The following is a 15,481-nucleotide window of genomic DNA, read 5'->3' on the forward strand; positions in this document are numbered from 1 at the left end:
TCAAAACGACATAGAAAATGCACAATACTTTTGGCATGTCGATTTCTCTTTCTGGATCAACCATACAGGCCAGATACTATGAATCTAGCACAGGGCTTTCAGGTTGTGTTAACCCCGTTTATCCCCACACGCTACATAGCTCACCTGTTATTTACACACATAAGAGGGTTGATACAGCAGAACAAGGGGAGTGCTCTGTTGTGACACAGAACATACATATTCATTAGCCCGGGCAGTCCCCATGGACATATGTGGTATGTCCTGATGATCTTTGTATGACAAAAAGAACCGGGGGGGAAGGGTAGATGGCTGTAATGGATTGAAAACGTATATGGGAAAAAGGAAGAGACAGCATGAGAAATGAAAGGCCATAAAGGAACAACTTTAAAGGTTACCTACAATGCACTCTTTAAGCTGATTACAAGTTACCTAAACACATTCACAGAGGTAGAATAAACAAAATATTTGACGCAACATGGAAGAATCAGTCCTCTTACCTAGTAACCCTCAAACTCTTTCCCTTGTAACAGTTGATGACACTGGACACTAAATACTAAGGTTCAGAGTATGAATCATTTATATATTTTAAATTGTGTGTATACGCATAGCCTTATATTCTTTGGACTTAATTGTGGTAGGATATACACGGACTTTTGGACACTATTTCTTTACTTGACTTAGATTAGTATTCAAAAATTTTTACGCATAAACTTTTGTAAAACCCAGCCCTTACCAAAAAACCCCAAACGAACAAACAAAAAGTTTAAATTGTGATTTTAAAATAGATGGATTTAATGTGAGCATGATTGTATGTTCATTTGAATACTTAGATTTAAGTTTAGGAAATTTTAGGACCCCCCATAGGAAAAAATACTTATTTGAATTATGATTATGATTTCCTGGGTTGCTTTAAGTGATAGGCTGTCCATCCTGATCATATATTGAATATAAACTCAGTGGACTAAATGTGATACTTCTTTCATCAGTTGTAATTTGCTTTGCATAAGTGTTCATGCATTGATCCTCATAAATGGAAGCCATCCTCTTATATATGTCTTACATATTAATAATGATGACCTATCAGACCAGTGCATACCAAGTTTCATCCTCAGTATGAAATATTGGCAAAACAGTCATTTTTACATTTGGTCACATTTTCAGGAGTGAATATTTTGTTGCTGTGAATAAAATCTAATGTATTTTAGGGAAACTGACTCAGATCATAAGCTACACACAAATTAACTGAAGGACAGAGTATATATCACTCTAGTCTAAGTTGTGATGCCCATAACATTGAATACAGGTTCTTACTATGCCCAAAATGATGACATGTAGAACAAGATCAGTTGCTTATCCAGATACCATCCATTCAACAACGTCCTTTAAGATGTAAGAAGCATAACTTAGAGTAACTTAAACAGTCTCTTAAAAGTTGTACTAAAGTTCATGACTGACCTAGAGTGGAAGCTTTACAATTAAATGAAGCTTTGGTTTGTGGTATCAGAGCCTATGGCATATTCAAAGGAGCATATTAGGAATGGTGAGGATTGACATAGGGAAAACAGCTAGAAAAAGTATCCAACAAATCAGAGCAAAGGGGGAGACAGTGAAATAACAGCAATGTGGAAACCAGCTTTTTAAGAAATCATTACTCATCATTCTACACTGTTGCACTAAGGACACTGAATCAATAAGAAAAATAACAACCATTTTCCCTATGTTCTGATTAAGAAGACAGGAATGCATATATACATATGTGTATATATATATATATATAATAAATAGTATTTAGGATTTTTTTTGTAAAGATACTACTTGTTCAAGTTTTAGAGCACTATACTTGCTAGTTTTCAAAAAAATGTACTTAAGTGTAAAAGCTGGCTTGAAGCTTCTAAATGAAGTCACAGATTAGATTGTTTATATCATCGATCGGTACCATCAAAATACCCAAGGTTATAATAGGGAGTGGGGACGCCATGTCTGAAGTGGGCAGCTGCTTTTCAGATTCAGCCAGTTGTTGCCAGGCAAGAATGAGATCTAGTGATCTAAGAGCATTCAGCTTGTCTTAAAAAATAGGAAATAATGGAAATAGAGATCCTTTTTATAAAGTTAACTGATTTTTAAAACCCTGTGCTAGCCAACAAAAACTGGTTGCAGGCTATATGCTGCCCTCAGGGAGTGAGGTGGCAATTCCTCTACATTAGAAGGTGAGGTATTGGAACTATATTTACTAAGGGCCATTTAGCCAGAAATGCCTTTGTGGTTCTTAAAAAGGATCGCTTTATGCAAATATGGTGAAATGGGAGGTGGGAGTAATTTGCTTCAAAATGTTATAATTTGGAGTCTTGAGGTATGAAAGTGTGATTTAAAGAGAAAAATCATTTGACAATATTGCTATATAATTAGAATATCTTATTTTGAGACTGCAAGTTTTGAGATCATTCTTAACTGGACTTAAACCTCTAAGTACTTTCTTTTCTACTTGTGGTCTCTACAATGTTGAGTAACAAATAATATTTAAAATAAATAAAATACTGTGAAAACATCTGGAATCGAAAACATTTGAATTTCTGATGCCTTTTTGTAAGATCATGCTCTGTGTTTTGCTGAGTAGAAAGAATTTCTATACCTTCCTTATAACCAACATTCCCACTGGAAAATTTCCTTTTCAGTAGCTGTCTTGAGGTTGAAGAAAAAGTAATTTATAAATTCTAGGAGTGATTTTACTTTTTTCCTGTCTAGTCAGTTTTGTTTTGTGTTTAATGCACTTGTATTATTTTTTTAAATCAAAAGAATAAGAACTATTTGTATAGCAGTTCACAGGTGGAAGATATTTTCAATGCCTATTATCACTTTAGGTAAGCTTATTAACAATCCAGTAAGATATACGATACCATTAGAGTCCACATTTTATAGCTGAGGAAAGTGAGTTTGATGTGATTAAGTGACTTCACCAAGATTAGAACAAATAAGCAATGGCAGGAGTAAAGCCAATGGCCTGATTCCCAAGCTTGGGATATTCAGTCTTCAGACAAAATTCTACAACCTTCTTTATGTTTCCGTCAGTCCCTTTTCTATCCCACCAAGCTAGCAATGCCTCCAAATAAAACACTGTGATAGGCAAAATAGTTTTCAACCCCACAGGACACCACAGTAAATGAAGTACCAAACTATAACTGAGACTGTCGGGATTGGGGACTAGGTCACTCTAAAGTTCCCTTAATCTCTAAAATCGAAGAGAATTTAGAATGTGAAATTACAAAGAAGACAGCTGATAAAGTTTCACTGTCTGATAAACAGATTCCCTTGACTTAAATTCTTAGCACTGAACCACAGTATATATAGTGGGCCCTCCAGTCGTTCACTAAATAAAATTAACAGTCCCTACCTCATATTTAGCTGATAAAGGGCTTCTAATTTGGGGATTCTGAAGATGGAACCGGATTAAATAGATGAGAGAGAACGTGTAATTTCTGTGCTCAGAAAATGGCCTCACATTTTCAGGCTGGGAATTATCAGGAAATGGACTGAGGAAGATTTCAGATCAAATGGGTTAGTACGGGGAATACTAGACACTGCTGTGTGGGCCTCTGGGCTTCTGAGGGTGAGGCTACAGAAGGAGAATACTACTGGGTCTGCTCAAACATTTCATTTGCTCGTCGGCTCCCCTGGAAGGATCATGATAAGGAGATACTACCTCGGGCCAGTTTTCACCACCAGGAGGTTTGTAGGTGCTCTCGCAAAGCATTTCACTGCATAAATCTGTATTTTTAGCCGATGAATCTGCTACTCTCTTCCTGAAATTTTGAATGTTCCGTGTGTTAGTTCTGCCGTTCCCTAGAAGAGGATGAATCTGTTGCAGTATTAGGCTGAAGGGGCTGTAAACGATTGAATATATTCAAGTTGACCCTTAAGCAACGCAGGTTTTGAAAATCTGCGTGTAACTTTTGACCCCGTGAAAACGTAATAGCCTACTGTTGACCAGAAGCCTTACCAATAACATAAAGTCGATTAACACATATTGCGTATGTTGTGTGTATTATATACTGTACTCTTACGATGAAGTAAGCTCTATAGAGAAAAGCAAATGTTATTAAGAAAATCATGAGAGGAAATACATCTGCAGCATTGTCATGTATTAATCCAAAAAAACCTGCACATAAGTGGACCCACATAATTCAAAGCTGTGTTGTTCAAGGGTCAACTGTACTTTGTTATATTTACCCCAGGAGTGATTGCTTTCTAGAGAGAACATGGGCACATATGCTATTAGATTTTCCAAAAATATATTTAAATAAATAATAATGAAAAGTTCAGAGGTACAATGGCCCAAAGGAGTGTAACAGGTGCAGTGAGGTCGTGCCGGCCTGTGTGAGCATCGCACAGCTCTCCTAGAGCAAGCCAGCCTTCCAGGCCTGCGGCTGTTTGCCTCAGGTCCCTGCCCTTAGGAAGCGTGAGAAAACCCACAGATGAAGCCAGAGTCCCTATCAGCCAGAATGACCCTACGGGAACCTTGTAGAAGAGAACAGCTTTTTTAGACCTGACGAACTGCTGAGCAGCATCAGGGTGTTCGGTAGGGGTGGGAGTAGGGGTAGTGAGGGCCTTAGATTAATATTTCGAGGAATGTGTGCTAAAAGTAGATTCCAGAGGCTTAGTCTCTTCTTTCCGATTTCCTCGCATTCTGCAAGTTGTTTTTACATCCTTCATTTTTCTGTGTAACAGCTTCATCATTTGGAAGCTAGGCCAGAACTTCGTAGGATGTCACAGTTGTGTTGTTTCAAAACAGCTGAAGAACAAAATGGAGCAAGCTAAGCAATGAGGCCGCAACTGTTTAGTAATTAAACCCAAGTTATAAAGCGGTCAGAAGTGATAAGAAAGGGAAATGTTATCCAAATTGTCCGGTTTTATGGGAAATACAGACTTGTTCATTTATAGATACATAACTTCATCCTATGGCAGTGACATAACAGAACACTCAGGCTTTGTACAGTAGTGCCTATCATCCTGGTGTAATACTTAACGTTAACATCTCTTAAAAGCAATTTTTGATTCAATTACATATTTTAAAAAACACATCGCATTGTGAAATTTGCTGGCTATATTAAGAATTTCCTGATCCTTTCAAAAATAAAAATTGATGTTTTGGAACAATTCTTCAGTTATCTTTAAGAACTATTTTTCTTACTTTCCACTGTTTTCTGAATTTTTATTGTACCTATTTAAGCTATTTCTAAACAGCCGTGGAAGTTATTGTTCCGGAGTCATGTTTCTAATAGTGTTAAAATAGCATTGTTTCCGAGATTTCGCTCTGCGCATTCCAGAGAGAAACCATACAAAAGCTGTTTTTAAAGCCCGTCTTATTATTTGGGTGCCAAGTTAAGTGACAGGCCTGTACTGCTTCCGACACGTTGAGAACAGCAGTGCAGTCAAATGGAGCATGATTTTTTGTTCAAAGAACATTTGGCTCTACATTTTTCTTCTGTTCCACACCAGAAATATCACCGGCAATAAACGGAATAACAACAACAACAAGTTCGGTTCTCCTTCCAATTAGCATTAAAATTCAAGAAACTGATGAGAAAGCTCTCCATGCTCCCAAGGCCAGGACAATCTCCTGAACGCCAGCTTCTTCAACTCATACTAATAATAAGAACTAGCTTATGCTTAACTATTAACTGATGCTTTCAAGTAACATGAATGATTTCAAAACATGGGGAAAGTACTCGTGTTCCAAGGGATGTGAATAATTCTGTTCCCTTAAGGTTATTTAATCAAAGCTCTGTCTTGCCTTTGGCAGCCCCGCTAAGGTTACTATTAGTTAGTATGCATCAATAAATAAACTTTCAATTATCTTGGTAAGCACCTCCAAAAATAGCATGAGAATTAAAAGGCGACGGTATATCCAGTAATTGTCCCAAGTAAATAATTTTGATAGGATCTTTGCTTAATTTCAGATGAAATAGAAATCTTAGGAAATGTATTAGTTTTGCTAGAGTTAAACTCCACGGACATACCCAGTGAAAATGACCAACCTTTTTAATGTCACCTTTACGTTCCTGTCTTTTACAGTGATTATAACTTACTAAAACCAATTTTTTGCACACTTTTTATAAACGATTAACTTACGAGAAGAAATTTTAAGCCAATAAGGGGGAAGGTTGCCCTTTTTTGTTTGTTTTTTCAATTATTCTAAATCTAGAGCAGTTTCATTTTTTTCAATGGGCTTATATCATGTTTGTCATGTATGTTAACTAATGCCAAGGATGGCTTAGCTCAGCTAACTGAAAGGAAGCCATGCTGTTTAGTGTGTGTGTGTGTGTGTATCTGTGTGTGTGTTATGTTGTGTTTGTGGTAAATTCCATTTTCTGTGACTCCCAGAACATTTTTGAAGGCCTCCTCTCAAGACATTTATTCATGTTTCTTCTGTAACAATCTAATCAAACTTCCACTCAGAGCATATGTGCATTCTTATTTTCTCAACTCTGTATTTGATAATCTTTTAAAGAAAAAACCCTAATAGAAATTCCCTGGAAATAATTTACAGGACTAATGAATTTGTAGGTCTTTTAGACAGTTCTACATTACAGTCACATTAATATTCTTTCCTTTTTATAAGGCTTGAAGTAAATCCCATGACACCAGAAGAATTTAGATACTGATTACTTGCTATTGGTTCCTGGTGATTTGCTCTTAATAATTTCCAGTTGAATTTAATGAAAGTATGATTCCTGAAATGCTGCTTCATTAAAATTGCATCTTTTCCCCTTTAAGTGTGGTTTAGGTCATTTCACCCATTCTGCGATGTGTTCCCCCCCCCCGCCCCGCCCCTTCAAAAGGAATGATTGAGAAAGCAGAAACAATTAAGAATATCACTTTAGTTCCTCCTAGAACTCACCCCCAGAGTTTCTCGGACTGAAATGATGCAAGCTGTACTTCATCAGGATTTTACATTTTTTTTTTCCAACTGATGAGATTATTATTTTTTTTTTAAATAGAGTTTTCAAAGAAAAACGTATGAAGATTTGGGAGGAGTAAGGGATAGGAAACTGAAGAAAGAATCTGTTGCATAACCAAGAGAAATAAGGTCTTTTGTATTTTTATTAAAAAAAATAGAGCTTGATTAAGTTATACTGGGCAGCATTCAGACTTAATTTAACTGAGACGGTGATTTGCAAATGAATATCTACATGGATCCTTTTTAAAAATCCAAATGCAAATGAGTACCACTGCAGTAAAATATATTTGCAAATGAATCCTGTTGCTTTATTCATTTATTGTGTAATTACTGCAATCCTTCCCACCTTGTTTTCAGTATTTCTTAATCATTAAGTCGGAAGCATGACAGCAGTGCCAGCCCTGGCATGATTCTCTTTGACTAAAACCTTGTAAATTAACACAATTAGCACAGCATCATCCTGCTAATTAACTTCCAGGGTCTGGTGCAGTGGTTTTGCAAACAAGGAAGAGGGAGTCAGGAGGGAATCAACATGCCATTCTGTTACCAAACTCTGGGCTCTGTTCAGTTTAGCTCAGGAAGTCAAAGCTCGCCGTGTCAGAAGCCAGAGTCAGGGAATGAAGAGCTAAAGGGGTTGGAGGAGGATGGCAGGGGGGTGTAGGAGCTGTCAAAATCGACTGCAGTCATTCAGAAGGGAGCTGATGCTTCATTTAGACCAGGCCTCCTCCTTATCAGGGAATCTCTGCCACAGGGCATAAGGCAGTTTACAAAATTCACGTCAGGTAATCCAAAAGAGCTGAAGGAGGCCCTACTTAATATACTGGAATCCAAAGTGTTCGAACCAGGCAGAGATTAGAATGAGGTGAGCCATGAGCTGGGAGACAAAACAGGGTTCCCGTGCTCGACTGTAACTAAGTATACGCGAGTCCTCCAGGGTACGTTCTAAATCCCTTTGGGTACTTTTCCCTAATCTGTGCAATAAGGTAATTTCTCAGGTCTCTTTAAACTGTAAAATTCAAATGATTCTCTGATTCTAACTAGGAAAATACTCTTGTTTTACAGTTTGCTACTTAAGTCACCTTGCTTCGGTTAGTAATCTAGCAGATGATAGCATTGCCCATAGCATCTCATTATCTAGCTGTGCTCCTTGAGTTTATGCCACACACACTGCTTCCCACAGAAATGTAGAGAGATTCTCTCCCTCTTCTCTATTCTTACGCTCCCTTTCACCTGTTTCCTCCCTCCCTGCCTGCCTGCCCTCCTTCCTTCCTTTCTTGACTTCCTCTTCTCCCCCCATATATAGATAGATATACACACACTTATATACACACACATGTAATAGATATACTTATAGATATTATGTATGTGTGTGTGTATATCTATCTATATATATAATTTATGCATATGTACTCTCCCCTCTTAGTACTTGGAGGCTGTAAAGCAGAGGGAAGGATTATAGGGAAAGGAGGGAGAATGCCAGCTGGAAGACCGACAGACAAGTGATGCTTGTTTTTTTTTTTTTCAGAGACTCAACAACAGAACTGAGAGGCAGAAAGGAGCCAGTTGTAATTCATACCGAGTTGTAGGCTTTGTGCGATGAAAGCGATGGAGCGCTGCCTGGGAGATTGCTTTGCTGCACTCCACGAAGCAGATTTGAAACTGTCGTGGAGCACTTTAGATGAGAGTTGGATTATGGAATGACCTGCTATGTCTGTGTCATATTGTTCTGCGCAGGGAGCATTATACTGTGCTAACTAGGTGTTCAGTACCAAATAAGAGAGGGGTCTTAGATGTGATCTGTCAGCTGTGTCTCATTTCTATATTGGTTAAAATATAAAACAGAAACTCTGATGTGAAGAGACAGGATGGCTAGACGTTGCACATGTTAATACTATCACGTGCCCGGTAGTTAAAAGATATGCATATTTCATTGTAAGGACCTGTTACCGAATTCTGATTTGGCAGAAATGTGTGTGTACATATATATGTGTTCCTGTGTGTGTGCAGCGAGTAACTCGACAGGCTTAACAGAAATCGATGGGCTCATTACTTAAAAATGAACAAAGAATGAGGTCTTCTACAGAGTTTTTGTTTAAATTCGGTTTACTTTTTATACAGGACTGAAGTCCAGTCCGTTTTAAAGTGTACATACCGTACGGGGTCCCAGTGGATATCACAGGCTGTGGGAATTCTTTGCAGCGGCTCTATCGTTAATGGAAGATAATAGGTAACCAAAGACGGCAGGGAAAAGCTTATGCACTTCTGACGAGTATCTCAGTAAATTAACTTTCGTCCCCCCAAATCCGCAGGCTTGAAGATGCAGTGGACGCCGGAGCATGCCCAGTGGCCAGAACAGCACTTTGACATCACCTCAACCACTCGGTCTCCTGCCCACAAAGTGGAAGCCTACCGAGGTCATTTGCAGCGCACCTATCAGTACGCCTGGGCAAACGATGACATTTCTGCTCTGACTGCATCCAACCTACTCAAAAAATATGCAGAGAAGTATTCCGGCATTTTAGAAGGCCCCGTGGACCGACCCGTACTCAGCAACTACTCCGATGCCCCATCGGGCCTCGTGAACGGTCGGAAAAATGAAAGCGAACCCTGGCAGCCTTCCTTGAATTCCGAGGCGGTTTATCCCATGAACTGCGTTCCGGATGTTATCGCTGCCGGCAAAGCTGGAGTCAGTTCAGCCCTCCCTCCAGCAGATGTCTCTGCGAGTATAGGGAGCTCTCCTGGGGTGGCCAGCAACCTGGCAGAACCGAGTTACTCAAGTAGTACCTGCGGGAGCCACACGGTACCTAGTCTCCACGCAGGGCTCCCGTCTCAGGAATATGCCCCGGGATACAACGGATCGTATTTGCATTCTACTTACAGCAGCCAGCCCGCACCGGCACTTCCCTCACCTCATCCTTCTCCCCTGCATAGCTCTGGGCTCCTCCAGCCGCCGCCGCCGCCGCCGCCGCCGCCAGCCCTGGTCCCAGGCTACAATGGGACTTCTAACCTCTCCAGTTACAGCTATCCCTCCGCTAGCTACCCTCCTCAGACGGCTGTGGCATCTGGGTACAGCCCTGGCGGTGCACCTCCTCCTCCTTCAGCCTACCTGCCTTCAGGAATCCCTGCTCCTACCCCTCTGCCCCCCACCACTGTCCCTGGCTACACCTACCAGGGTCATGGTTTGACACCCATTGCACCCTCGGCTCTGACAAACAGTTCGGCAAGTTCCCTTAAAAGGAAAGCTTTCTATATGGCAGGGCAGGGAGAGATGGACTCCAGTTATGGAAATTACAGCTATGGCCAACAGAGATCTACACAGAGTCCCATGTACAGAATGCCCGACAACAGCATTTCAAACTCAAATCGGGGGAATGGCTTTGACAGAAATGCTGAAACATCATCCTTAGCATTTAAGCCAACGAAGCAGCTAATGTCCTCTGAACAGCAAAGGAAATTCAGCAGCCAGTCCAGCAGGGCTCTGACCCCTCCTTCCTATAGTACTGCTAAAAATTCACTGGGATCAAGATCCAGTGAATCCTTTGGGAAGTACACGTCGCCGGTAATGAGTGAGCATGGGGACGAGCACAGGCAGCTCCTCTCTCACCCAATGCAAGGCCCTGGACTCCGTGCAGCTACCTCATCCAACCACTCTGTGGACGAGCAACTGAAGAACACTGACACGCACCTCATTGACCTGGTAACCAATGAGATTATCACCCAAGGACCACCGGTGGACTGGAGTGACATTGCTGGTCTCGACCTGGTAAAGGCTGTCATTAAAGAGGAGGTTTTATGGCCAGTGTTGAGGTCAGATGCATTCAGTGGACTGACGGCCTCACCTCGGAGCATCCTTTTATTTGGACCTCGGGGAACAGGCAAAACATTATTGGGCCGATGCATAGCTAGTCAGCTGGGGGCCACGTTTTTCAAAATCGCCGGTTCTGGACTCGTTGCCAAGTGGTTAGGAGAAGCAGAAAAGATTATCCACGCCTCTTTTCTCGTGGCCAGGTGTCGCCAGCCCTCGGTGATTTTTGTCAGTGACATTGACATGCTTCTCTCCTCTCAAGTGAGCGAGGAACACAGTCCAGTCAATCGGATGAGAACGGAATTTCTGATGCAGCTGGACACTGTCCTGACTTCAGCTGAGGACCAAATCGTAGTAATTTGTGCCACCAGTAAACCAGAAGAAATAGATGAATCTCTTCGGAGGTACTTCATGAAACGACTTTTAATCCCACTTCCTGACAGCACAGCGAGGCACCAGATAATAGTACAGCTGCTCTCACAGCACAATTACTGTCTCAATGATAAGGAGTTTGCACTGCTCGTCCAGCGCACAGAAGGCTTTTCTGGACTAGACGTGGCTCATTTGTGTCAGGAGGCAGTGGTGGGCCCCCTCCATGCCATACCAGCCACAGACCTTTCAGCCATCATGCCCAGCCAGTTGAGGCCCGTTACGTATCAAGACTTTGAAAATGCTTTCTGCAAGATTCAGCCTAGCATATCTCAAAAAGAGCTTGATATGTATGTTGAATGGAACAAAATGTTTGGTTGCAGTCAGTGATAACTTCTTAAAAAAAAATGTAATGAATGTTGGCACACACGCATAAAACCTGCTACATAGGGTCTAGAGCCCCTTTCCAGTAGTGTTTAAATCACAAAGGGTACCGGGGAAGATGACGATTGAGTTGCATCTTTACAGTCAGGGTAGATTTGGAGGAAAAAAAAAAACGCATCAAATGAGAGCTTCTGATTTGAGAGCCCCAGAGGACAGAAAGCATCTGTTGATGCTCAGTTCAGTTCAAGCTAGACAACACTCACCAAGGAGCAAGGTGCAAGTGTGTTGATTTCAGAAGGACATGAACCTCGTGTGTTGATTCCATTCTGCTGTTCTCGAGATTTAGTTGCTGTCAAGTGCCTGGAGTGGTGCTTTATTTTTTGTTTGCCTCACAATTACATTGGTGGCATGTGCTAATATAAAGAGCTTTAACTTCAAACATTATTGGACTAAAGAGATGAACGGTTGTGTGACGACAGAAAACCAGATTTTTGCCATTTTAAGAGCAACAGTATTCCTCAATCCTGTCTGTTCTGCAGTATTAAGCTAAGAACAGGTAAAACAGGGTAACGGTAATCTGGACCTTAATTTCTGCAGTTCATTTCTTTTAATGTTCTTGTCTGCAAAAACTCAGGAAAGCGATTGTGATTTGTACAGTACCTCAAAGGAATGTGTTGAAAGCACTATGTACTGCTGAGAGTAATGGGATAGGCTTCAATGTTACTTTATATTAAAAATGTATGTTTACCTCAACAATTGGAAAATAGCAAGGAAAATTACTTTGAATGTATCCGGAAAAAATACTGACGTGTGATACAACTGAATATTTACAATTTAAAGTAGAAATGGAAGGATTTTTTAAAAAAAAGATTCTTTTACTAATTATGGGGAATTAACCAGAGCAGAATAATTCTTTATGTCAAAAACTGCAAGAGTTCTTCGTACATTGCTCCTTGATAATGAAGTGAAAATGTTCTTAAAAGGTACACTGGTTAATGGAAAGCTACTTATTCAGTTCATGTTAGTGTCTAGAACACTCGGCCACAAGACCTGCTTAGGACCCTGAAAGTCACAGTACCTAAAATCTAGGACTGCCTTTTACTGCATAGTTGGTGGTGGTGGTGGTGGTGGTTTGCGAGTTCTCTCAAAACTGCTGGGAATGGTGTCCTTCTATTCACTAATCTAGCTTATAGGCTTGCCGTGCTGTTTGATAGAATGCAGAAGATAGCAAGCAAAAACAAACAAACAAATAGAAAACCAACCAACCAACTTCTCTATATCCACAAAGAACATCTACATCCCCTCTCCTTTTTGACTCCTCTCTTCTCAGTGCAATTTTGCTTCTCATTTTGAAATCTTCTGGGCTATAGTGCTCCCACATTCATTTCTACCTCAGTTTTGTTACATTTCTCTTGGAGAGTAAAATAGAAAATTGGAAGTGGACACACACACACACACACGAGCACGCACACACACAACTCTATCTTGTCAAACACGTTACTTTGTTTTCTGCCTTTTCCCATAAATCTAGTTTCCAAAAACATCGGTCTTCATGCTTGCTTCCGCCTGAGTCCACCCCCACCCCAGAATATGTGGCATTTTTCTTACTTACCCATTCTTCTTCTGCTCCCCTCCAAGTTGTTCTTTGTATCCTTTAATGCTTTATGTGCAACTTTTCATTGATAGCTAACCGATGTTCGGCAATGTCCCTGAACAGACAGTATAGGCCGTAGCTTTCCAAAGCCACTGCCCGTGCATAAGCAGAACAGCCTGGCTTTTTGAATGTATTTTTCCTGCTTTTTTTTTTTTTTTCCTTCCTTTTTTTTTTTAGTTGAGAGATGCAGTAACAAAACTGTTGCAAAGCACTGGCATTTTATGTATTCAAAAAGTGATGTACATTTTTTAAAAATTTAAATAAATGCAATGAGAAGCCCCAAGAAAGCTCTTTCTGTTATTGTTTTTTTTCTTCAAAAATTTTGACTGATTTCATTCACAATGTCAAATTCTCTGAAACACTTAACATAGAGAAAGCTAATGAAGGACTTCATCGTATTTCTGAAATTTTCTGATGCTTGATCATTACTCCCCTTTTTTCGTATTTTTCGTGTTGCAAAAAACTGAGCAAATGAACCAAAATTTAATTTACTGTGATAGTCTTATCAATTAAAACTGTGCTTATATATAAATATTCCATATTAAAAAGCAGTGCCTTTCATTAAGGATACAAAAAATAATATTTAAATATGTCCTCTGCTTTTCATGAGTGAATAAATCCTATAATCGTGTTCTGGCTCTACCCTGCACATCTCTTAGTGTAAGGAAATTCTAATATCCCCATTAACTTGTAGGTTCATATTGATCTCGCTGACAAGTTTACTTTTGCACAGTGCTGACCTATTTTCTGTCTCTTAGACATTACATTTCATTTCTGCCAACATGCTGTGTTCACTTGAAAGCAACTGGCAAGTTTTGACAAACCCAGTCTTATTTAGACAACTTTGGAAAATCCAATATTGACCCACATTTTTGTGGCTAGTAAGAGTTAATGCCAAATATGACTGCACTATTGTGTTTTACACTCGTTTATAAAACTGAAAATAAGTTGAAGTCATACATATTGGCTTTTAGTTTTAAGTGACTTAAAAATTACTTTGAGAGATGAGTGGTCAGAGATCCATGTATTTAGGCAGAAGCTGAAGCCTTGTGTGAATTTCATTTAGCCTCATGAATTCTTGGATTTGATCTCTTAGGAAATTGGGCATGCTGAAGAAATGAAGATCTGTTGGGGGAGATAAGGCTGACCTCTGAGTAGATAGTGCTCTCCTGTGATTCTTTGATTCTGCATGGCAGCATTATGAGCTCTTCTATGGACTAGCCTAATAATGAGCTCTTTTCTGACCATCCCTTCTGGAGCTTGGGGTGGGGGTGGGGTGCCACATCCTGAGAAGTGAATGCGTACAATCAGTGATAGTACAACTGAGTAAGTGGGCTTCGTACTCTTGGCCTCTTTTTGACTGCTAAGAATTTGGAGAAGGCTACTAATGAAGGTAAGGTAATGAGCCAGCCCAAATCCCTTGCCGTCTGGCCAGGGGATTTGAGCCAGTCCACTTAAGAGTCCCTAATTCTCTTCTTCATAACTGCAATAACATTTCCAATGGGAACAAAAAGGAAGTGAAGGAAACCACTTCAGTAGAAGGATCGATAGAAACTCAAGAGGTAGTTCATGATGACCTTATGTGTGACACAAATGGAAATACCCTACTCTCCTGGCATGCCTCTCACCAAAATATTTAGAACATTAGTGACAATATGGAAAACTTTGCTGACTGAGCTGATCAATGGAATGTGAAGGCAGTATACTTTAAGGCTATTTACTTTCACACAGAATGTTTATCTATTAGTCAGTTTGTATTCTACTCAAATGCAGATAGACGGGTATAATGTTTTCTTGTGCATTTGAAACCTATCAAGGAGAAAATAAACCATTCCACTAAAATACATAGGCCAAACACCATCTGGGCAAGTGATAAAAGCTATCCAGAGGCTATGCTATGTAAAATAGCAAGGTCAATTTGCATGGGCTGCATAGTACTTGGCTATGCAGTTTTCAGAAGAACACATCCAAAAAAGTCCAAATTGACTCCTACAATAGGTCTTTGTAAATTTACATATATTTGTGGGTTGGAAAATATATTTTAGAGGCATTTAGAATATGTTTCTCTAGAAACGTGTCCAACTCCAAACAGAAAGTTACTTCTATAATCCCATTCTCATGTTTCTTAACAAGAACTGGCTATCGTGATCATTGAAACTGTATTTTGCGAAGTGAAAGGGACACAGTTTGTTGAACTATCGAGGCCACTAAGGTAAAGTTCTAAGATAGATATATATATATGTATATATATATACATATATATATACATATATATATATAAAATTAGTGTGTGTGTTTGTGTGTGTGTATGTGT

At 39.8% G+C, this 15,481-nt stretch overlaps 1 protein-coding gene across 6 annotated transcripts in view; it reads left to right on the top strand.

The window, feature by feature from the left end:
* FIGN (fidgetin, microtubule severing factor) overlaps positions 1-15,481 on the top strand; it is a 129,127-nt gene that overhangs the window by 112,289 nt on the left and 1,357 nt on the right. For 4 of the 6 annotated variants that reach the window (XM_035007880.1, XM_035007881.1, XM_035007884.1 and 1 more), the window contains one exon: positions 9,265-15,481. This exon is cut by the window's right edge and continues 1,357 nt beyond it. In XM_035007880.1, the coding sequence (XP_034863771.1) occupies positions 9,265-11,519 (2,255 nt within the window). In that variant the 3' untranslated portion in view covers positions 11,520-15,481. Of the gene's footprint in view, positions 1-8,292 lie in introns of those variants that run through there. The other 2 variants (XM_035007882.1, XM_035007883.1) reach the window with 2 other exon arrangements.

Source organism: Mirounga leonina, unplaced genomic scaffold (assembly GCF_011800145.1).
Source record: "Mirounga leonina isolate KUSES-001 unplaced genomic scaffold, KU_Mleo_1.0 Mir_151, whole genome shotgun sequence".
NCBI lineage: Eukaryota > Metazoa > Chordata > Mammalia > Carnivora > Phocidae > Mirounga > Mirounga leonina.